The sequence below is a fragment of the Talpa europaea genome (genome assembly GCF_964194135.1).
Source record: "Talpa europaea genome assembly, chromosome: 1".
Lineage (NCBI taxonomy): Eukaryota > Metazoa > Chordata > Mammalia > Eulipotyphla > Talpidae > Talpa > Talpa europaea.
In genome coordinates this window covers 138,495,068-138,521,025 of record NC_140073.1, presented here as the reverse complement: position 1 = coordinate 138,521,025, position 25,958 = coordinate 138,495,068, and the positions used below count along the sequence as shown (strand labels likewise).

Genomic DNA, 25,958 nt, shown 5'->3' with positions numbered 1-25,958 from the left:
AGACAACTTAGGGGAATATAAGTTTCAAGACATTTGAAAGAAAAGTTTAAGCACAAGGAAGTGATCCGTGGCAGAAGCAAATTTAAGAGTGAGATTTTAACCAATCTGTCTTTAACCATATTTGTCCCCTGAGCACTAGGTAAAATTTTATGCAACCTAAAATTTTACAGAATGATAGCAGTCGATATAGCTCCATTTTTTTTCTTTTAACTTATGGAGGGTGTGTAGGGGAAAGTGATTACTGAGGTAATTTGGTAAGCTGGCCATATGTCAGCACTGACTGTACTGAAATCCACACCTCCATATATACTGTGTAAACTGGACTGCTTTCTTAAACTGTGTTTCCTCTTCTCTAAAATGAGAATAAAAATAATATCTACCACTGGTATGTATGAAAGTTGAGTGAAATAATACAAATGAAGCACTTCAAACAGTAACAACTAAATACCTGTTATTACTTCTCTCTTTTTAAGTCTTAATTTTCTCATGTACTTCTCTCCCACACTTCATTCTTCTTTCATTTCCAAAACTCAGTCCATTCTGTCATTTACATGCAACAAAAATAATTAACACCAAACTGTGTGAGTTAGGTAGACTTGATTGAAGATATAACTGGTAGACAAGACTGAAGGGTCACATCATAGGGAGCATAGTCTTCTACTTGATTCTTTTCTCCATTCCTAACCTTTCTCAGCTCTATTTCTTCAGATTTTTCTCAGACCACAAAATTTTCTTTCTCTGTTCTGTAGTATAATTTCCCTCTAATCTAGAGCTTTGCCACTCATTTTATGGTTTCACCATAGACCCTAAACATATCACCAAGTTTTCTTTCTTTCCTTTTTTTTCTTTTTTGTAATTTTTTATAATCAGCTGTGTCTCAAGAAATATTTTAGTTCAGTTATAACATGTTTGTTTTCTTTCTCATAATAGAAAGAAGTATACCCTGAGATGCTTAGATTTTATTCTTTCTATTATAGAGAGTGCAAGTTTGTTGTCAGAGAAGGAGAACAGAGAAGTGATGGGAAACTTAAAAAGACTGTCAATCATTTAGGAAAATGCCGTGGTAAGGTATATGAACAAAAACTGATGAGGTGCCAGTAAATCTAAATTCAGCAAAGGTATAAAACATGACTTTTTAGAGGCACCATTCCTCTTGAATGCATGATTGTTTAGTAGCAACAAGGAGGAAAAAAATGATCTGATATATTAAGATTTGAAAGCTGGCATTTTTTAAAGAAATAAATAATACAAAGTAATTCCTTACTAATTCAGAATTTACAAGTTACTTTGCCATTCGTGTCTTTATGAGTTAGAATCATTCCCAGTTCTTAGAAGGGAATATGTAATTGAAGGAACTGAAAGAAGCCTTATCCTTTATTGCTTCAGGATAAATCCACTCTGCATAGACAGAATGAGAAAAGCAGATGTAATGTCTAGCTGAATGAATTTGTTCCTTTTGGAGATCCTGGTATTTAGAAACTCAAGATGGAATGGGGTGGCCCCAGAGACTTAATATAATAATGAGGAACCTTTTTTTTTTTCTTAGCTATGCTTTCACCTTCCCTTCTGTAGGGGTATTCTGGCATTAAAAAAAATAATTTGGGGGTTGATTAACATTTTAGATTGTTCACCTGACCATATGCTTAAAATGAGCTTCTAATTGATTTTGCTCTTCTTTTGACCAGAATTTCCAAGCAGTAGAGAATGAAGGCATTTCAAAGCAAATTACTGACAGCGTGGGCTTGTGTAAAGTTTTGCTGGAAATTTCTTCTATTCCTGCACACTTGGTATACAAAAGCTTGCTTTTGTATGGCATCAGACTAGATAAAAATTCTACTTATCAGTGTGTTAATATTGCTTGTAACTATTGTCACCTGAGCTTTTAATTACCTACCTTTCAGTATGAATTTAAAAGATCAGTCCCAGGTGTGATAAAAATGTCCTCTTTCCATTTATTGTCTTTGACAAATTCTAAGCTACTATATAATTTTTAGATAAGTAAATTTAGGTCAAATAAGAGAGGCAAGACTATAACTGGAAGTTACATATTTATGGAGCTTGCTATTTTAAAAGTTGACCTAGATAAATTAGAAAGAGTTTATAAGACTCTTGGATATATTTATAAATAATAAAATCAGTAAAGGTTCCTAAGAGAGCCTCAAGTGCCAGACACTTAAGACTTATGGCAAGAAAGACAACCATAACCTCTTTTGTGATTATGTTCATAAGATCAAACAACTAATATTTTCTTTTGAGAGAACATAGCTACATTTTGGCCTAATATCTTCCTTTCAAATTATAAATAATAATTGTGCTAGTATGTAATAAAGAATAAAGTGATCTGGGATATATACTAGGGACTGTCCTTATCTGTCTAGTAATTTTTTGTTTATTTGTTTAGTAGCCATTGGAAGAAACCCTGAGGCATATAATATGTGGGAAAGTCTAATCTATTTTATTTTTTCCCAACTCTAAGTCATTAATCAAATTATTTCATGTTGCAAATCAAAGCACTTTCCTGTAAATAAGCTACTTTCTTTCCAAATATGTCTCACAGCTGTTTAGTTTGCTTTTAAAATCTATGAAATGCTTCAAATCTTAACTTATTAAAGAGGTAACACATTGGAATTCTCTCTCCACCAAATTCTATAGGAAAGATCAGACATTCCTGTATTACCATGTGCCTCTCAGAATGTTCCACTTTCCTTGAAAAGATTGGCAACTACCAGGAATAAAAAGGTCAATGTATGCAATTTGTTCATCATGGAGAACTTCTCCTTGGCCTATTGATAATGCCTTAACAAGAATTCTGAGACATATATTATTAGGAGTCGTGTCTAGATACATTCAAGTGTTCACTAGAATTGAGTCAGGAAAATCAAGGCCAATGCATACTCTACAGAGATGTGAATTTTTAATGCTTATGTTTCATTGACTTTCTCACCCTTATCATCTAAAGAAAACAAAAGTAATGAAGATTTTATTTCAGTTTATCATAATCTCTACTGTTAGGTCATTCAGTTATTTTATTTTAGTTGGTTAAAAAAATTATCATGGAACATTTAATATGCACCTTTCATGACTAAGTGGTGAAAGAATACTAAGGGTTTTGCTTTGATTTACTGCTACACTAAGAAAAAAAGCGTATCGTTATTTTTAATTTTCAAGGGAATGTTTTTCAATGACTTTAGAAGACATGTTAATCAATATACATTTAAATGGAACATGTAAATTATTTCCCATTACTTTACTTACATCAATAACACTAATCATTTCTGACTGTTATTTCAAATAAAATATGTGATACCAAATGTATAAACTACTATCATCAAAATGATAAATAGATATGTAACTGTACTGGTACCTTTATTCTGATGTACAAGAAACTCTGCTTATTGGTTGCAGTGTTAGTCTGGTTTTGTTGAGTACTACTTGAACAGCTCAGAATTCAGCTGTATTCAATTTACTAGGAAAAATATCATGTTGTACATTTAGATAACGCATATTTTTCTCAAAATACTTAACGTGAAATTATAAAATTCACAAAGTAGGCTGAACAGACATTAAGCTTCCAGGAAAACTTAACTCGGGTGGCCAAGCTACTGGGGGCAGTGCTCTTCTATCAAGCACTCACCCCTACAGCTTCTTCCCACCACAGAGACACAGCCTTTATAATTTTGATTTAGAATTTCCTTTCCTTATAACTTTGACTTCTTCAGTTATGAATGCTCTAAAAATGCTTTTTGAAAAAATTTGAATGACTCCTCCCTTATCTGTCTATATTATAGACAGCAGTGTGGAAATATGGAGTATGTACCATTTATCAATGATACTTGTAGAGTTTTGTCTTTGATCTTTTTTTTTAAGATTTATTTTTATTTATACAAGAACAGGGGTACAGCCCCAGAGGTACGGGAGGGTGAGACAATTCACTAGAGACAGAGCGGGGAACAGAACAGGCAGAAGGACCGAAAACACTGCCAAGGAGAGCAGTGGGCGAGACAAGAGAGGTCTGCTATGCCATGTGGGTATCTCCCTGGCTGGCTGGGAATCGAACCCGTGCTGTAGAGGCTGTGGACAGCTTCATAGCACTGCGCTCAACCCACTGCGCAATTGGGGAGGCCCAGATTTGCCTTTGCTCAGTTAAAACTACATTTTACATCTATCCATAGGCAATTTATCCTCAAAGTCTGCCATTCCTGTTGTTCTTAGTTAACAATTTATATTCTTCAGGCATAAAGCTGATGCCTGAGTTTCCTCAACCTCCAAAACATTAGGTAATATGTAGACTTCTCACGGGAATATTGTCACCCTGGTGCTAGAATCCTGAAGTTTTCATTACTAGATGTCAAATGTCTTTTGCATGTGGAACCACTTACTATTTGTTAGAATGCATTTTTTTGCCATTAGAATTAAGATTCTTAAGAATGCCTCCAGAAATTGTAATTAATTAACCAAAAGACTTGATTTCACAATATAAGATTGATATTCATATAATTGTATACACGTCTAATTTCTTTTCAGGTACTCCTGAGTACCTGCTGAGTAAAATACTTATAATATATAATTTGAGGAATACTAAAGTCCTATATTCTTTAAAAATTTATCCAATCTGCTAGAGTTCCTGAGATTCTCCACAATAGACTCATTCTTTGGATTTAATATTTATTTTTATCTCTCCATTCTTTGATTCAGTATACCCTTGCTTAATATTCACCATGCCCACAGCCCTGACCTGTACTAGGAATCAGTATATTAGAGTAAATTAAAGGCAAGTCCTCTTCTAAATAGGAAGGGGAAGAAATCTAAGGAAGACATATTAATCAAGTAAACAAATAATTAGAATACAATTGATAAATTATTTATATGAGGCAATAATATATTCTTAACAAATATTTTTGAATCAATAATTCAATATAATCAGGGCAATGGTAATTTTCTATGGGATTAACATGTCTTCAAGGCAAAGAACCTAGAAAGGGCATTGAATAAATAACAGCTTAGGCCAGGACCTGCAGATAAGAGAAGTAATGGACCATAGTAACAGCTGGTAGTGTTTTGGACTGGAGGCTTATAAGAAAAGCAGGGAGATGATACCTGAGAATTAGCAAAGACCAGAGCTACCAAAAGTCTTTGATCAGGGGAATGAATTATGAATTAATGGGAAGGAAAGTCTAAGATCAATCAGAAAAGTATGTTATTCCAATCAAGAGGGGATCCTAAACTTCCATAACGGAACAAATATATAAGCCAATATTAACCCAAGAAAAATATTTTTAAAATAGTTATTGGAAGAAAGTGAATGAATAAATAAAAGATTTTAAAACTAAAAAGAGAAAAATGATTAATTTCATCACCTGTCCCAGTTTTCCCTTATGGATCCTAGTTTATCTCAATCATCTTGATGATTATTAATAACAGTTTCTTTTACTCTCAAAGTATACCAGTTAGATTAGTAAGTTAGATGCCACCTTAACCATACTAAAATAGAGAGTAAGGATGGCTGGGTTCTTGAAATAATAAGACATTTGAATAGGTCGATCTTGGATGCTTAGAAATGAAGACTGAGACAAAGAAGTTAAGAAGACACTAACATATTTGACTTGCACAAATAGCTAAGTTGTTGATACAATTCACAAAGCCAAAGATAAGAGAATTAGATTTGGTCTAATAAAAGAAGACATTCATTTCAAATTAGGGGACTGTGACATTTGAAGTGCCATGGAATGTTCTGGTAGAAGGCCAGCAGTTGATTATATTTTGTGAATTTGTATTTAGTAGTTCAGTGTTACCTGAGGCAGGGCCATTGTGATCTACAAACCCCAATTTGAGAAAATTCCCCAAATTGGTCAGGTTAAATGGATTCCCTGCCTACCTAGAGCCAAGTCCTTGAGGAAAGGCTAAGAGTTTAGGAAGAGCGGATGCTTTGAAGTGCCAGTTATTGACTCAAAAAGGTACACATTTGGTGGGAGGACAATCAATAGAAATATGAAATAAATTGGTTAGGGAGGAATTAAGAATCAAGGGCCTAAAGTTGAGAAATGAGCCATGGTGAGGAAACCCTGCTTTAGAGTTTCACTGGATTGCCCCTGACTCTTGCAAACATGCAGTCTTGCGTCACTTCATGCCAGGGATATGTTCTGAGAAATGCAGGATTAGACAATTTCAACATTGTGGAAACTCCAGCAGTAGATTTTGTATGTATACATGATGAAGAATATAACACAAGATTAAATCAAGCATGAGGAGAAATGATGCCATCAAAAGAACTGTAAACTAGAGCTGTATGAGGCTGTGGTTGGTAAGAAGCACTGTACCTTAGAAGAGTGATGACTTTACTAGGCAGTAGGGACTTAGGGCTGATGTAGTATATGCAATCTGTTCTTGACTAAAATGTTACACTTTGTATGATGAAGGATACTCAGCAGAATTTATCTCCCCGTAGTAAACCATGAAAATTTTTTTTTCTAGTTAGTCCTATTAATAAGTTTTTTACTTGTTAGTATCTAGTTATGTGACCTTAAGGAAAATCACTTGCTATTTTTATTACCTAAACTAAAAATACAGTGTGATTGGGTGATCTTTGGTACCCATGGAAGATTTCAATTAGGGTCTCTAATTTTGTGTCTTAAATTTTTGCCTCCTTCACTGTTTTATTCAAGTGTTAGCCATTTTAGAATTTAGGGAATTTATGACCACAATCTTGGCTAATGCAGATTAACTTTGGCAGTGAAAATGGGAACTCAGAAGTATTGGTCATTTTTTTTTTTTTAATTTTAGGAAATTCCTAATGGCTCAAATATAGATGGAGGATTTCTTTTTCTTTCTTCTTTATCATATGTAGGAAAATCAAATTGGGGGCCTTTTGAAAATAATAAAAACTATTCTGACTATGGTCAACAAGTAGCTCATGGAGGGGGGAGCTTTTTTTCTCTTGGGGTATTGCCTTCAATCTGATATTCATTCTGGCTCAGATCAGTTGTAAATACCAGGCTGTTTCTGTGAAATGTAACTGGTGTTTGCTCTGGGCTGATGGGACAGCCATGTGCTGTTTGCTCTGCCCGTAGCTGTACCCAAGTATCCATAGTACATTATTCACATCAGCTCACACAAACCAGCTGTCCTAATTCCAGGTGGACTGTTAGAAAGCTTTGCACTTATAGCAACAGCTGTACCACCTGGTAGCTTAAAGAACAGTAGTTGGATAAATCAACTGTTGTTACAAATTCACTTTTATCTGGTAAACAGCTTACATAAACTAGCATAGCTGCAGATATTTCCAGCCAGCCCATCCTGAAATGATAAGAATGCTGGAGGCCTTATCTTATGTTTTACATGAAACTGTTTGCCAGCTCCTTCCTTTAAGACACTGAATAAGATCTGCATGCCAAAATTAGATTAATAAAATTTGCAATTTTCTGATACCATTTGTTTTCCAACTCCCCATATATTTTTTTTTTAATTCTCACATATAGATTGCTCTAAATACTGCCATTGTTATTTTGAAAATATCATAAAGTTTTCCAAACTTGAATTATTGCTAATGAAGTTAAAATGAAGACTATTTCACTATTGCTCTGTTATTTGTAAGTAAAATAACTTCAAATAACCATGATGGAATCATAGAATCATTGCCAAGTAAAAGTCTTGTACATGGTATTTTAATGAACAAGATTCAGTGCTAATAAACAATATCCACATGTGAAAAATTGCAAAAGCAAAACAAAAACATTCCCACAAATGAGCTGACAGTAAAAAGAAAATGTCTGAGTTTGAGTGAATGCAATATACCTTTGTTGAACCCTTGTCTTAACTATTAAATTTCTTAATGTGTATATGAACACACATACACATGAACCCACATACACAAAGCTGAAAATTGTGACTCAATTAATTCTTCACCAGCACTACAAAAGTACATATTATTTCCAGGCTAAGGATTAGCATTGTCTATTACGAAGTATCCAAATGCTGAATTGATGTAGTTTTTTTTTTTTTCCTTTCTCAGTTCAACCTACTCAATAGTTTATTTAATTTTTAAACTATTTCTACAATTGCTATACACTAGCTAGTTATGTAGATATAGATAAACACTATGAAGGTAAAGCTATATTAACTAGCAAGAAGCATGCATATACAGATCTAGATTAATTTTTAATAATTGGCATTTATAGCTAGACTGTTTACTTTTCAAAAAAAAATAACTAGGTGCCATTGTTTTATATCCTTGTTAATATTTTGAGAGTATAGGATATCTCCCTTATGGTGTACTGACCATGGCTCTTTTCCAATGGAAGACAACTTTTGTAATAAAGTAACATTTATTTTTGTGTATAGATAGCTCTTCTATAGAGTATTTAATTTTATTAGGGTATTCATTTTGTCTAATGAACTTATAGCCTGTTTGACTAGAAAAATTAATATCTGACTTTTAATCAAAACTCCATTACATTCACTTTAAGAGTATATCAATGTTTTCAACTGAAAATTAATGCTCATCATGACTGAGGCTTATGCTTTTAGCTACAGTAAGGAAATAATTCTTTTTTCTGAATATGATAAAATGTACCTCTAAAACTGACTTTTTATCTAGTATGAAATGCCAACATGAGACTGTGAGGTAAATGGAATATACATTAGACAGGGACTTAGGGAATCCTGCTTCTAATTCACTAACTAGGTGGGTGATTTGAAATGTTAACCTCTTAGAGAATCAGTGTCCCCATCTGTAAAAAAATCTTGAATTACAAAATTTCATTTTAAAATTATATTTTTACTAGTCACCATCTAAATGAGGTCTTGTTTTGCAACAGCATAAAATCATGTATTGAATATAGGCTAAGAACTCCATTTAGAAAAAGGAAAGAAGAAAATGTGACTAATGCACTTTGAAAAGCTTTATGCCAGAAAAGTTTTAAGATGCCTTTGCTTTAATGCCAGTTGCATTTTACAATATTTAATAATAAGTGTGGGCTTCAGGCAGAATATTCATTTTAAAAGAAAATAGTTTAACAATTAGAAGTGATCTTGCCTATCATCTGCTTTATAGCCCCATTATTCATTTTAGAGTTAAGTAAACTGTGGGCACAAGATATGGATAGAAGGGTAAATAAAGGAATTTGCTAACAGTTACATGGTTTTCTGGCAAAACATTCAAGAATATAATCCTAGATATAGAAAGACCTCATGTGACCACTTATTCTAGATGTATGGATATTTTGTCTTCAAATGCTTCCTGACCTCAATAACATTGTTCATGTACTAAGAAGTCTTGATTAAATAAACTTCATGATGTTGGCTTTAAAACAGAACAAGGTACTCAAGCAGAGAGAAACAACTTTAAGATTCACTTAGGCTAGTGAGGAAATTGGACATAGACAAGGTTAAATTGTTTCATTTTGACTCAAACAAAACCAATGCAATTGAATTAGTTTTTTGAGGATAAGTTAAATTACAATTAGAGAAACTCACCACATACTCTGTAGCTGAAAAGAGCTACTGGGAAGTCTCTAAGTAACCTCCTACAAGTTTTCTTCTTTAAAGTTCTAGCTGTATGTGTTAACTAGTAACTAAGTGATAATTAGGAAAAAAATTAAAATATCACAACTTGCTTATAAAAGGAAATATAGCATGAAAAAGTTGTCAGAAAGCATCAAACCAAAAAAACATTTAGAAATTGCACCAGGATGAAGAGCTGTCAGTTCTATGTGATTACTAATCTCAAAAGGTGACAAAATTCTTATTGCTTATCTTGAATTTGAGTGAAGCTAAGAAATGTTGGTACAAATGTAAAATCAGGTATCTTTATGTCCTTTTTTAGACTGCTAATAATGTTGCCTTCATGTGATATGAGCCAACACTTAATGCAGAAAAGGTGTAGTAAAGTGAGGAATTTTCGGCTTCATTTTATTGACTCATCGAGCCATGAATATTTGAAAGGAGAATATCGTCTTTTTCTACTGTTATTTGGAAAGGATGTAGGAATTGCTGCCTGGAAATACAATAGCTTATTTATCCTTAGTCAGGAAGAGGAATTTATTGACGAAGTCCTGTACTAGAAACAATAAATCTATAAGCTAAAGTGCTGTCATAGAAAATCTTTGAAATCCAATTATTTAAACTATCTACTCCTACTTCAAAGTTGGCTTTTCTCTCAGTGAGATAGGTGAATGGGTATGTGTGGGTGTTGAATCTATGTGTATATTTATGTGTGTGTGTGTGTATAATGATTTTAGATCAATAAGAAAAGAATTTAAGGAAGCATATCTCTCTTATTTCATATATATACATATAATATTAGCTTTTTAGCTCATTCTATTCATAGTTTCCTTTTCTTTTTTTTTATTTTATTTTATTTTTTTTATAGAGGCATGCTTTTTTATTTATTTATTTATTATATTTGTTTGTTTGTTTTGTTTATACATGCACTGGGTACAGTCAGAAGCGCGGGAGGGTGAGAGAATTCACCAGAGCCAGAGTGGGGAGCAGAGCAGGCAGAAGGACCGAAGTACACTGCTGAGGGGAGCAGCGGGTGGCAGGAGAGGTCTGCGCACCATGTGGGATCCTCCGCCGGTGGCTGGGGAGCAGCCGGGGATCGAACCGGCGCCGCAGAGGCCGCGGGCAGCTTCGCAACCCAGCGCTCAACCGCTGCGCCACCGGGGAGGCCCCATAGTTTCCTTTTCAGGTTAAGTTCTTGTAGTTGATTAAAATGCCAATAAGCTGGGAGGGGGATTACTGTAAAGTGTCAGTATTTTATAGCTAAAACTAGTGAGTTTTTAATTCCTCTTTGAGATTGTTTCTCATAAGAAAGAGAAACCATGAGAACTAATTTGAGAGAAGAGTTGAGGCACTAGACAGGGACAGAGGTTGGGGGAAGTCAAAGATATGAAAAAATAGAATGCTAAATAAAAATCCAAATGAAAGGTAATAGATTCAAAGAGCTACCAGTGATTATGTAACATAGGAAGATCTTTTAACTTCCCTGCTCCTCAGTTTTCTCATCTGCAAAGTGAGATTCATAATAGGAATGATAATTACTTTGTAAGATAATTACTTTGTAAGTAAAACCTAAAATAAGGTGTGGCATATGGTTGGTACATGCTAGTTTCCCTTCCTATTATTCAGTGTTTCTAATAGCAGTCATACATTCTTCTATGACACAGAATAGACTATATAATTAAATTGACTTGGAAAACCAATGTAAGAAGAGATATTTGTGTTTTTAAAAGGCACTATGTTTATATAATTTGAAAAATTCTTCATTAACTATCATTCTTATTTACTGATACTATCCATAGTTTCCCTGTATTCAAATATTTTTTCAGTGATAACAGAGTAAGACATAGGAGAAATATTAAAAGTTCAGGATTAGTGAAAAGTGGATAAAGATGAGAGCCCAAGAGAATATTCCTTTAGCCGACTCATAGGGCCTATGTTATTCATTCCTTTATTCATTACTTATTATATTTATTACATTATAACTTGTTTTGAAGGAATTTTGAAGGAATTTCATGTATTATCTCACTATTATTTTGTTGATGTGGTTAGAATAAAAATTTAGAGTTCCTTCAAAAGAGGAGAGATTCACATAATCGAACCAAATAGATGACCGCAACAATAAACACAAACATAAATAGACAATGTGTGCTTTGGGTTGTGTTTGTATACGTGCAAGTGACCTAAGTTTAATAGCTTCCTAATGTTCTTATTATATTTTAAGAGATACACATATTTTGTTTGTTTTCTTCTCATGGCTCTCTGTAAAATAAAGATTCTAAATCTAGATGTCTCAAGCACTGGTCTACTGAATTCAGTTGTGAGAAATAGATAAAGGTACAACCACACATCAGGAGTTGTATATGGTGCAAAAAAATATTTTATCTGAGTGCCTATCTGACCTAAAAAAATATGAAAATGACCATCAGAATGTTGCAAATATGTGCCAGGATGGATAGAAGGCAAAATAGAACCTTAGTACGTAGTATAAGGAAGTGTGTAGGTAACAAATTATTGCTGATGATTAACAACATCTTAGAGAGACATATTCTTGTTTCCTTTCTGACATATTTCTATTTTAGTTAAACATTACTTTTAGTTGAAAGTATTTATGGAGCGTTTCTTGATGTTAGAAACTTTAATCCTATAGTTAATATTAAGAATAAAAATTATCTAAAGATAAAAAAATAGCAGTCTTGTTAAGTACGTTTAATTTAGATAAATTAGACATTAAACCTGTATTTTGTTTCCTAAGAAAATAGTTTTGTATAGCTTTAAAAAAAAATCACAGGAAATGCCTCATCTGGTTTGAAATCTCTGAGGAGTGATACCAGACACTACAAGTATAACAAATAATGTGCATGTAATAGGACAGAGATTCAGATATTCATCATTCAGCTGATAATGTAAAAATGCATTTTACACTGTATTTGACATATTTACTGACTCTTGCCTTCTTTATAAACTATAACCTCGGCAGTTGAGTCCATGTTAATCGTGCTATGTCCTGTGATATGGCTCCAAAATTAAACTTGACTCTCCATCACCTTTATAAATCCCCCACCAGGAACAAACTCCATTTCACCTGCTAGTTCGCAAACTACCTCTTTCTATCTTAGTCCTGCTGATGGTAAATCCCCTCACCAGCTAACTGAACAGATGCACCTAGTGCTGCTTCCTAAAGATCCACAAAGCTGGGCTTTGAGGGACATTAGAAAAGTGTTAACAATGAAAAAAACCAAAAAAGCCTTTTAACTGAGAGCACTGCTTTGTTCTGCTTAGAACTTTAAGGTCACTCCAGCTCAGTCTGACTGTGGGGATCTTAATTTTTACTCAACCAATTTACTTGCAGCTGTCATTCTTTCCAATATTAAAAGTTCAGCGCTTCGAATGTAGGGAATTGGAAAGTGGTAGGAGAGGGGGAGGAGGAGGAGAAGAGCTTGTTACAAACTAAAAACAGCAAAAACAAGTAAAATCTGGCTTGGCTCTCAAGTACAAAAAGTTATTTTCAAAGCCTATAAATTATGACATAGTGATTAACATGTAATTTAAATATATTTAAACAACAATTATATCACATTTCCAGCCCAGCTAATTGGCCTCACAGATGTTCCCTTGTAGCTGCAGTGCCCTTCCAGGGGGAAATGAATGAGGTGCTTTTTATCATGGAAAACAGAAAAAAAAGCAAATGGAAAAAAATGAAAACAGAAACATAAAAGCAGCCAGTAACCCTAAAAACAATGAATGCTAAAGGGGCTTTGCTTAGCATTTTTTTTTTCCATTTTAATGCTGAAAACTAGGAAAAACTTGAAAATGCTTCTATTACTGTGATGCTATCTGGCAGAGAAAGTTGGCAAGTTGCTTATTGAAAGACTTGCCCAAGCAGGGACAGTGGGTGCATTATAATATGGCACAGCCTCACTTCATGCCTGGGAACAGACTCACTCTAAGAGTTCTCCTTATTTTTAATACAACGCTTTTACCATTGAAGACAGTCTAGCCCAGATAATGAATGTAGATAATTAATCCATATCCTGATGAAGAACGACTTGTGAGTTACTTGTTTGATCATTTATCTCTTAATTTCTATAAAATGCAAAATGTGCTGCTCCAATGCCATTTCCTGAGCTGGGATTCTGTAATTGTAGCACAACATTACTCAGTGCAGAAACCCTTGCAAGTTAAAAAGTCAAAGGCACATCAATTTCAGGGTATAGAGGAATATTCCTCCATTCCATCTGGGTTCTTCTGAGGCTGAAGAATAAACAAGTTAGCGTCAGATAAATTAGTAGGAAAAAAGGCTCGAATTTAATAACAGCTTTGGAAAATTTACATGGTTTTAAATTCTAAAGTAAAATGGGGTAGAACCAGGATATATATCCTGTGTTTAAGGACCTGGGATACTAAGGAGAGAGGAGAAGGAGAGACTTCATATGACAAACAAGAGGGAGTGACCTTCTTTCACTTTAAGAGTAAAAAATACAAATTTCTCAGGGAGGACTTGTTCATTGATAAACGTACAATTGGATGATATCCCCAAGCCATATTCTGCTAGGATATAAAAAGGGGTTGCAGGATTGATTGTTTCTTTTATTAGGAAAAAGGTATGAAGGACAAATATCTCTCTCCATCTCTAAGGTCTTTATTGCTCTTAACTTAAAATAATCTGCTTTCTTTCAGTACAAGTAATAAGACTTCCTGATGCCCACAGTATTTCAGTTGACTTTTATTTCCCCATATCAAGTGACACTTATTGAAAGAAGTCTACTGTGGTCATGTTGACAAAAGGCTATCTGACCTTTGGGAAAGACTTCTTGTACCAGTAATGATTAATATTTTGAAGTACCATACCTTTTAATATATAATCACCGTATTGAAATAAATTCACTCCAACTTCATTTCACTCTTGCCTCTTCTTTTAGTGATCTCAGACAATGTTGGATTGTACAGTGTAAATTGCAAAAGACCAGTAGCCATGTCTCTCCTAGTATATCATGGCATCTCCAGCATCTATCACTGTTCCTGTGGTTTCATTGCAGAGATTTAATCCATATTTGCTGAATATCCTGTTTAGTGATAGGGTAAGATCAAGATTTGTTTCACCAGGCAGTGATTATATTGTTCTTAACATCCCTATTTCACATGTCACGAGACTATATAGAAAATTCCTTTCTCAACCTTTATGAACAAATATATTTGATTTCATATCTTTCTAAAATATAGCAGAATATATTTTTATTGAAGGCAATGTGGAAAACAGGTAAGTATTTTAAAATGACTGATGAGTAGCTTGTTATTTTGAATACTTGACCATAGGAAACTGGTTTAACTGATATGAATGTTTAAATTTTATGTTACCTCTGCACATTTATAATAGTACAGAATTCACAAAATTAAATTGTACATTATCTTTGTCTTCACTGAAAGTCTTCATTAAATGTTTGTTAGGAAGCCAAGTAGGAAAGTGAGGGTCTGAGATGTTTCATGATTCACTACATCACTTGTAATTGAAACTGTTTCTAACAATACATAAAACAATCTTTCTATTGTTTACAATACCACCTCCTATGCAGTACATATTTTATCATGAACTTTCCTCATTATAGTCTTTAGCATGTTGTTAGTTATGTTATTGGAGAAGTAAAGTGATAAGTAGTTCCTATATTATCATGTAAGTGACTCAGTTATAGCGAGAATTAAAATATGAAATGTAAATATCTTTGCATATTTTTATCACCATTTTCACTTAGCCCATAGGTTGGAGTATAAAACTCTAAGAATATAGATTTGTTTGTTTTCAATGGAAATCTGACTACAGCTGACTCTAAATAGATAAAAATAATGTATGTAGAGCACATTTCTAAGAAAAGAGTTGATATTCCAAGATTTCCTGCTGTTTTTTGACTGCACAAGTCACACTAAAGAGAAAATAGTATGAATCTTTTTACAAAGAGAAACTAAGAAGTTGACTCTTTTGCTGAAATGGTAAAAATTAAATATAACTTGATAGCAAAATTTATTCAGGCAAATTGAAATCTATTTCTATCTTCTTCTAGATAAGTTTCTTCTAATGAGAGAAAAGTTAATGCTGTAGTATGTGGTCACTTCAATCACTTGACATGTAGCAAAGGAAAATGTTCTTCACTTATAACTATAGAAATCATTGACAGATGTCCCTTTGCTTCTAGGGTTAGTCAGAGGACTATTCACTGTCAACTTAATTTTTAAACAACTATATTAATTTTCCATTAAAGTTTCCTTTTTGGGGATTGAATTAAAATATTAAACATTCTTAAATACATAAATAACTTCATTTGTAGTTGAGTGCATAAAATATTACCATTAGCAAACATCACTGTTGTGCATGTCTACCCCTTTGGTTCATACGACTCATGTGACTTTTCTTTTTCTTTTCCTTTTATTTTTTTTTATTCATGTTACCTCTTATTATATCCATCATTCCATTTTTCTTTCCTATTAGAGTGAAATTGGACACAGCCCTCCTCCTGCCTACACCCCCATGTCAGGAGTAAGTATTTCACAATCAACCTTCATCTTTTAGGATTTTTGATCTTTGCTTACCATGTTTCCTCTCTCTTGTCTCCATATAATTTCCTCATTTTGCCTTTGCCAACAGTGAGCTAAGCATTAGCTGTAGACCGTGTAGCTGCCTTTGTGGATATTTTATCTCAGTTGAAAATCCAAAGTTGAGATATCATGCATCAGTAGCAGCTTTTAATTTTTATGTGAAGGTTGTACCTGGGCTCATAAATTATGTTTCTGGGTGAGGAAGGCTATCTTCTCCGTGGTTATAGGTTGTGTGCTAAAATGACAGAATCTCAATAATAAACCTCTAGTTGGGTACTGGAGACTCAAAGTCAGTAGCCACAGAGTAGAAGGCAATAAGGAACTATCAGCATTCAAATTGCCACAACTTTGCTTTTGCTCTTAACTGTCTACAAATAATGTTAATTTTATTTGTCATGAAAATCACTTTGAACTTTGTGTTAAAAATAGGCAATTTGGGAAAGGAACATGAAATACTTTTTCATTAGATCATATATTAGGTTGATAGTAAACAATCTGTATATTTCCAAATTGTTTTCCCATGATTGATTTTTAAAGAAAAATTGAATTTGAGGTGATTCTATCTACTATTCAAATATATTAGCCATTAGGGAAAAAACCAGTATTTCTGACTTTTTACTGAAAGACCAACTTCCATACCCTTCTGGTTATTAACATCAACTTTTTACAGCTTTTCCTAACAGTAACTTTTATTCAAATTTGTCTCTCTTATTGACAGAACCAGTTTGTATACCGAGATGGCGGGTTTGCTGCAGAACAAGGGGTGCCGGTGCCCTATCGTGCCACGACCAGCACCATCCCAGAAGCGCCAGTGGCTCAGGGGGCTACAGCTGAAATTTTTGATGACTCCTGCTGTAATGGCACCCTCCGCAAATCGGTCACACCCCATGTCCAAGAGGATAGCAGCACCCAGAGGTACAGCGCTGACCCCACAGTATTTGCCCCAGAACGGAGTCCAAGAGGTGAACTGGATGAAGAAGGTTACATGACCCCTATGCGAGACAAACCCAAACAAGGTACAAACACAGTATTCAAAACTGATTGCCATTTCAAAATCACTTCCATCAACATAAGTGTGTAGAGGACCTTTCCAGAACACCGGACTGCGTGACATTTATGGCTCAGAAAAGACCTAGGTTGCTGCTAAATGTAGTATGCTATCTGATTCAGCAGCATCCCCTTCCCTAGGGGCTCTATTGGAAATCAGAGTCATGGGCCCACCTAAGTAAGGATCTAGAGTTTAATAAGACCCTCAAGTGACTTTATGCATGATTAAGATTGAAAACTCTAAATGCATCTTTATTGGAATATTTGTGGTATTTTTTAAAGATTTATTCATTTATGCATACTAGAACTGGGGTGTAAGCCAGAGGTGCTGGGGGATGGAGTGAGAGGATTCACCAGAGACAGAGTGGGGAGCAGAACAGGCAGATCTACTGAAACACACTGCTGAGGGGAGCAACGGGCGAGGCAGGAAAGATCTGTGCCATGTGGGTTCTGCCTGGCTGGCCGGGAATCAAACTCATGCTGCAGTGGCTGGCGGTAGCTTGATAGCACTGTCTTTAACCCCTGTGCCACCAGGGAGGCCCCTTTATTGGAATATTTGAATGAAACAGCGTATCACAAGATTTTAGAACCACTGCCTTATTGGACTTATTGTTGAGATTATGAAAGTGTCCAAAGCTTTTGATGGCACCAAAAAAAATTTGACTGATTCATTAAAATGGTGTCACTTAAATATCCTATTTTTATTATAGGAAATTATGATTTCTTACATAACACATTTGAAAAATTAGTGTCTGACCCTCTGTATACTTAAACATATATCATCACATCTTGAAATATGCATGGTGTGTGATTTTACAAAGCTCAGCTTTACAGGATTAACATGGTAAAAATGTTAAACACTTAAATCAAATAACATTTCAATTTTGAAAAAGCTTCTTACTTTCTTTGTAACAGCATCAAAAAGGAGACAATGGATGATTGCTATAACAACTAATGAGCATGTCTGAGTCTTAAGTGTCAACAGTAAATTATGTTATAAGACTCTGTATGTGGCCTATTATGTCCTTTAATATATTCAATAAGAGAGGAATATCTGAGTTCTAATCCAACATTGTGTCCTTCATATATCATTTAATCTCATTCCCTTTCTATAAAGTTGACAAAATATGACTTGCACTTCATTTGCACGGAGTTGTAATGACCAATTGCTTTGTAAATTATTGAACTGTAATTCACAGAGATGATATTGCAATAGTCACTACTATCTTAACTTGTATGTGATACTTAATGCTTAACTATGTCCATGTTTGTATCCAGGAGAAATAACCCTGGATTGATGGGATTTTTCTCTATATACATCAGAATAGATAGTTTATTTTGGAATGATGACATCTCAACCAACAATCTTGCCCTTTCTTTCCCCCAACAGTAAAATAAGAACAGCTAGCATGTCATTTTTGTGAATATATTAAAAGAGAGGATAAGAAGAGGGTGACAATATATGTGTTTACATGTCCATATATATTCTGTGTTGTAGACATAGAGGTGGAATTAAGCTTATAGAGAACAGCATTAATTAGCAGCACTTTTAAAAATTCTTTGGCATTATTTACGCTGTATGAATTTATTAGATTAAATCAAGCAAAATAGCCACTATATGCACTGGTTTAAACCTACAAAATAACAAACAATATTATATGAATCAAACTAGTAGTTCACTATTTTGTGAATATTATTACTCATTGGAAATAGTTGTAATAATTATGCTTTATTTTTAAGCATATGTATTGTCAAGCAAGTCAGTTTGGAGACATGTTGACTATATAACAGATTTGTTTTATTAGTTTATTATTATTTTCTTTAGATGTGTCCTATGTATAAAAGATTTCAAGGGAGTATTTACAATCAAATCCTTGTTACCTCTGTAGTTATTAACCATACAAACTAAAAGCCTTGGCTTTATGTACTCAATCTTAGCAGAAAGTTAAACTATACACATGTTGATTTCTACAATTCTTAAAAACTTCCAATTCCTCCATATTTAAAGATGCTATAACCCTGATGAATTATCTTACCTTTCAACAAAAATTATTTACTTTTAGAAATCAGAGACATGTAAAAAAAACTTGTCCCATAGGTAGAAGAGACAAACAATTAGAAGGAAAGGTGGATAATCAAGAGAACAAAAATGCTGATCCTGGCCTTGTTGCTACCTTGTTTTGTCATTAATATGTCTGGCTCACTTGCTCCTTCTTCAGCAGTGTTTAACAAAATAGTTTTTTAAGAATAAATCAAGACAAATCTATGGCTTTATCATTCTGGATAAAGAGGTTAACCATTCTGTATAGCCTTGGTCTGGTGAGCATTTTCCAGAAAGTGGATATTGAGCCTGATATTTTTGTATTCTGTCAGAATACCTGAACCCTGTGGAGGAGAACCCTTTTGTTTCTCGGAGAAAAAATGGAGATCTTCAGGCTTTGGATAATCCCGAATATCACAATGCTTCCAATGGCCCACCCAAGGCAGAGGATGAGTATGTGAATGAGCCACTGTACCTCAACACCTTTGCGAATGCCTTGGGAAATGCAGAGTACCTGAAGAACAACATACTGTCTGTGCCAGAGAAGGCCAAGAAAGCATTCGACAACCCTGACTACTGGAACCACAGCCTGCCGCCTCGGAGCACCCTTCAGCACCCAGACTACCTGCAGGAGTACAGCACAAAATATTTTTATAAACAAAATGGACGGATCCGGCCAATGGTGGCAGAGAATCCTGAATACCTCTCTGAGTTCTCCCTGAAGCCAGGCACTGTGCTGCCTCCTCCACCCTACAGACACCGAAATACTGTGGTGTAAGCTTAGCAGTGGTTTTAAAGTGGAAAGACATGCCCGTTCCATTTTCCCTGCCACCTCTCTTTCTCTCGTGGTCTTCCTTCTCCTCCCAAGGCCAGTAGTTTTGACAGTTCCCAGTGGAAGATAAAGAAATGCAATGATAGTTATGTGTTTATCTAATGTGAACACCAGAAGGAAGGACTGAAAGAGAAAGACAGGAGGAGCCATGTTGTTTCTTCATTTCTCTGCATGGGTTGGTCAGGAGGCTGGAACAGCTAGAGAAGGTTCGACAAATATAAGGCAGTACTGCTTGCTGTCATATCAATTTATAATATTTATTCTCTTTTATTTCTCTCTCTCTCCTTCTTTTTTAGTGAAGATGCTTGAAAGACACGTGCTCTCTGTTCCTATCTGTAGGCACTGACGTGTATTTTCAGCATCCCTGGAAATCCTAATAAAATTTCCATTAGAACAAAAAAATCGTTTTTGCTAACATATGATGGCAACTGAGATGGAGAGTCCAGTTTCATCTGTAGCAGTTTTTATCCTGACAAATAAGAATGGCCAACTTAGCTTTCATATTGAGTCTCCATCAGTTATAACTCTTATGTTTGGAGAACTTTGTTTTGCTTTGGTCTGTCCTTTTATATTACATGTTCCCCTATTTTTGGCTTTAATTTCTAATTGCAAAGATTTTTACATCAAAGCTTCTTATGTATTGCTATAAATTGACAGCTTTAAAAAGAAATATTTTAATATTTTGAAATGGCCACTATTTTAAATATGCAGTCTTTAAAATTAGAAAGGGAGGCCAAGTTATTAGTCAAATATGACATCAACCCTAACTTTTGTGCTTTACACTCTTGAATATGTACCCATCCCATACCTTTACATTCATCAACATCTTCTCCATGAATGACAGTACTTGATAAGTGGTTGGTAATGTTAAAAGTAGAAAGGAAGCTAAGAGACAGTTTTGTGTGGTTCATGAAAACTACTGACACTTTCAGGGATGGTCCTGAATGGGAAATCCATTGAACTGGAAAAAAACACACTGGATTGGGTATGTCTACCTGGCAAATACTCAGAAATGTAGTTTGCACATAAGCTATAATTTTTTTTGTTCTCTTTCTGAACTCCATTTTGGATATTGAATGAAGCAATATGGAAGCAACCAGCAAAATAACTAATAAGTACATTTAAAAAAAAAGAGCTAAGATAAAGAAAGACTGTGGAAATGCCAAATGAAGCAAATTAGGACTTTGGAAGAGTACCCAGGGATTGTGGTGAAAGGGCCAGCACATTATCCACATGTGATGCCACATTGCTACGCAAGGAAAGTTGTCCAGTTTGTATACTCCATGTGAAGGAATGCAAGTAAGAATTGGCTTGAATTCATGGAATTTGTAGTATGAGATTCTATTTGTATTAAGTAGAAGATAAATTGTTGCACATAAGTTGGTATAATAAGAAATACATAAACATTCACAGCTCATAGATAGGTCCTTGGGTTAAAAGTTGTAAATAATCATGAAAAAGCTCATGTAATTATTTTAAGATCAAAAATAATAATCCTCTGATACTTTATATAAAAACTCTTTTTCTTCAAATACAGCATCCTAGCTCTAGAACCATCTTTATTATATATCACTTTAAGACGACTGATAGGAATGAGTGAAGGAATAAGTCTCCAGGAGAGGAGACCTCAGGTCAGTAAATAGAAAAATTGTGTATGTGTCTCTTTTCTGGGAAATTCTGCCCCAAGTCATTGGAATAAAAATAAAATCTTTATAATGTAATGTTGAAGTATTAAGATCATATTTGAGTCTACCACCTTTAAAAAAAAAAAAAAAAGCAAGTAAACTGAAAATCTCCATTGGTAAAGCAGAGAGTTCAGAAAAATAATGCAAAAACATCTAGGTTTCTTTCTATTTTGAAAAAAGAAATCCCTCTATTCATTCAACTCCTTTATTTTTTCAACTGATATTTAGAGTCTACTAAAAGCTCTGTGTTACATGGGGAATGCCCAGATTAATGTAGTATTATCCAGAACTTTAACATCTCATAGTCACGTTTAATTTGGAATGCCATTTGGATTTTTCTTTTAAGTCAAGGAATAAGATTATTATAGACTATAATAAGGTTATTATAGACTATTTTGTGTACAGTCATCATAACATCAGCTGCTTGTTAAAAGATCTCCTGTGAATGCATTTGGGACATGAATTAAACACCTGTTTTTTACTGCAGTTGGCAAATAGGATAGATTCAATGTTATCATCCAAACAGACTGATCTAAATGGAGAATGCACCACTGGCTAATTGGTGTATTTGACCTCTAAGTTGACCACTAAATCAACAGCAGATTTCGTTCTTTGGCTATGAACCCAAATGCATTGGAAGTGGTTTCTTCCTAAGTTATGAGAAGTATGGTAAGCTCGAGGATTGAGATAGAACAAGGGAAGAAGGGCTTATGAGGTCTCATCTAGTGAAGTTCAACCATGAACTTCCCAAGGTTGAAAGCACAGAATGATTCAGAAGTCACAGAATGACAGCTGAGCAATCCCACCATTCACCAATCTCCAGGAAAGGAGTACCTCACATCAGTACTTACGATGATTTGGATATAAGCCTTCCTTTCTTGATCTATCTGTACCAACTCATCACTGACAATACACTTGTTGGATACTAGAACTTGACTTATTCTTCTGATTTTCAATTTTTTGTCATTTCTACCAAGATTTGGAAAGCAGAATCATTTTGAAGGATGAAAGACAAATGATGTTCTTACTGTTAAGGAGCTAAAATGTATTCAGAGAATTTAGTCTCATCCCTAGACCATGAAATTCTTTCGGATCAGTTAATCTATGAACAAGGAGTTAATGCAAGTATAATTCAAAATTACCCAAAAGTTTCTTAAGACTTCCACTTTATTATTCCTTTTGAATGGTAGTTCACACTTGGTTTCATTTGTTTTAGAGTTTCTCTTTTAGTTTTATTTTCATCTCCCTATGGAAACATACTTAAGAGTGTGTGAGAGTGAGAAAGGAAAAAAGAGAGCTTCAGTTGTTCCAAGAATTGCCTATTTAACCCAGTAGAGTGAAATTAAACAATTAAGACCTGCAAAGTACATCAGAATATAAGATTCCAGATGCTAGTTGTATCAATACAGATAGGCATTATCAACTAAGTAAATTTGAGGAAAATTAATAGTAAAACTATATAGACTGTATTTATTAAATCCTTAAATTCTGTAGCATATACCTATCTTGGGGACTTCTGGGAAAACTTTACAAAGTAAGTGGTTGTTTGAAGAAGTAATTTTTAGACAGGTGAGCAAAGAAATCCTCTAAACTAAGGTAGATCCAGAACCACAAAACTTCTTGAGCTACAAAGAGGTGTTTGGACTGCTGCACAGTGAATGGTTTTCTGAATATTAGTAGCACAGGTTAGGATGAGAGTGTTTCACAAATAATATTCTTGAAATAGCATAAAAGACAATGCAAAACTCAAAATATACTAAAAAGTACAAGCTAAAAACATGAGACTCTTAGTAGATCAGAAAGAATAACAATATCTGTAGCTTGAAAGAAGAAATAGTGTTCTTCTCAGTGTTACCATGTGTCAATACCTTTTAAAGTATTCTAAAGTGGCTTGAAGACTGTGCTTGTTCCCAAGGTCAAGGACAAACAAGCAAAAAGACTGTGAGGCTTTGCTGCTAGATGAAGTTAGAGGGGCTATAACATGCTTCTTGAAGTGTCAAAAGTGAAAAGAAAATTAAGATGGTTTAAGCCCATCAGGCAAGGATGTAAATACAATTTTTTCTAACACTATCTAACCTTTCTTTCAAGACTTGAATTTTTCATTCATCTGTAATTGTTAATTATTTAACTAGTATATGTAGTTCATAAGGTAATAGAAGAGGTGATCATGAAAGCATGTATATAAACTGGACAGAAATATGATAAGCTGTAAGATGTAGATTTAGTTAGGTTATCAGACATTAAATGATTTTAATATTGCTAAACAAATCAAACTAGAAAATTAACCACAAAATATAACAAAATAAGATGCAGGATATGAAATGTAGGATGGATTTTGCATAGTACAAAATAAGTTTGCCATTTAAAATTGTTATTTATTAGGTTTAGCTGAAAGTAGGCATATTAAGAGTTGGTCCCACTTGTGAAAACCTGCTTTTAAATATTATAAGTAAATTTTTTTCTCACTGTATTATTCCTTTACCATTTCTTAATGTAAAAAGAAAATTTGTTTTGAAAACACCACCTTGTAGGGTTTAATAGGCAAATGTGACATGAAGTAAGAGGTCTTCAAAGAGAAGTAAAGGAAACGTAAATGTTCTATTACCTTATGCAGAGACAAAGAATGAGTGGTGCCATTTAGTAAACAAATTACATTAAATTTGTGGCATGTCCTATCATCTTCCATGATATCCTCCCATCTCCCAAAACCAGGAATTAGTTAACAATATTCTGATAAACAAATGCTAAAATCAAGCATTTCTAACTGCTGTATTTCCATTATTTTGAACTCTAGTTACTAAGCTGATGATTTTTAATAGGGCAAATGAGAAATCCAGGTTTATAAGCTGCTAGTTGTTTTAAAGCCAGATAATCTAACTTCTACTGTAGATGCTCTAGGCAGAGAATCCTGCTGTGCCTCTCTTTGTATTTATGGACATCGAAGGACCACCTTGTACCCATGTAGACACATAAAGGCAGATTCATGACTCCTGATTGCCCTTTGTTTGGAACAAAAAAACATTACACAGATGTAGATTGGGCATGATTTTAAAGTCACAGTCTCAGCAGGACCTTGACATTACTAATTATACAATAGGGTCATCTTTTATTCCTCTGGGGAAAATTAATAAAAATCTTCTAACCCTAGAGATACTTTGCAAGAGTGGTTCTCTCCACACCTGCAACATAAAACTTTTGAGGTCATGTGTTGGGTCAGGAACCCTTGTGTTTGTATGGACAAATGGCTTTTAACATCAAGGGTTGCTTTTTTTTTAATTAAACATCTCTATAAATTAGCAGAATTTTCCAACTTTGTGTTCAATTCCCACTGATTTTGTAGAGGTGCAAAATTATAGGATGTCCACTTTTGCAGACCCCTGACTCAATTCCTCCCAGCCAGGTGGTATTTTGGGCAGAAGAAAATGTTTCTCTAGTCACAAGCTGAGAAGACAAATTAAAGCCCCCATTTTATGTGGGTATTCACATAATTCCCCTGGAAAAAACTCCTTGACAGTCCGTTTTGCAAGTAAGCGATAACCTTGTTAGAAAACACAGAAAAAATAATTTCTCTCTGGACCTCACTGGAACATAGTACCCTTACTTCTCCCACTGCCTCCATTCTTTTCACTTTTCTACCACCCTAGTTCAAAGCAGTCCTCTAGATGCTTTACTTCTCTTAAGCCATAGTGGATCTTCTTGGTCCTATACCCTGCTTTGTGAAATACTGACTTAAGTCTCTGCCCTCAGATGCCTGACTTTTTCCATAAAAGAGTCTAGCAATCTGAACATTGTGTAAATTATTTCTCAAATAAATGACTGCACAGAGTACACATTATGATAGTAAAATGATATTTTCCATGAAGATTGAATTTCTTAACTATGCCCTTCTCTGTAGGAATTTGTGATGAATCAGCCCTGTGATGAATTTTGAAACTCACACATGCACACTTACCCTTTGGTGGGTCTTAGATTTAATCTTTCCATAAAGACCTTACATATAACAGAGAGTTTTGCTAGCAAATTAACTTATTTACTTTATTTATCTTCTTTTATCCCAACCACAAATATTTTACTGCTGCTGTAATTTTTTTTTCACAAATGAAGAATCTTATATCATAAAGGGAAAGGCTATTTAGCTTTGAGAACCACCTGTAATATTTTACTGGAATTGTTCATCTATCTAACAAATGCATGAGTGCAGTTTCACTGTAATGCAAATCCATGCTGTCTAATAAGTTGCCATTCTTTCTCTACTGCTCTTTAAAGAAGT

The 25,958-nt window shown here is 34.3% G+C and overlaps 1 protein-coding gene across 2 annotated transcripts in view; it reads left to right on the top strand.

Moving 5' to 3' along the window:
* Positions 1-19,949, top strand: part of ERBB4 (erb-b2 receptor tyrosine kinase 4) — a gene marked incomplete at both ends in the record, with an annotated part of 956,569 nt that extends 936,620 nt beyond the window's left edge. The window contains 3 exons of one of the 2 annotated variants that reach the window (XM_084249632.1): positions 15,977-16,024; positions 16,802-17,099; positions 19,504-19,949. In XM_084249632.1, the coding sequence (XP_084105758.1) occupies positions 15,977-16,024; positions 16,802-17,099; positions 19,504-19,949 (792 nt within the window). The remainder of the gene's footprint in view (positions 1-15,976; positions 16,025-16,801; positions 17,100-19,503) is intronic. The other variant, XM_084249633.1, reaches the window with a different exon arrangement.
* Between the last annotated feature and the right edge of the window lie 6,009 nt (positions 19,950-25,958).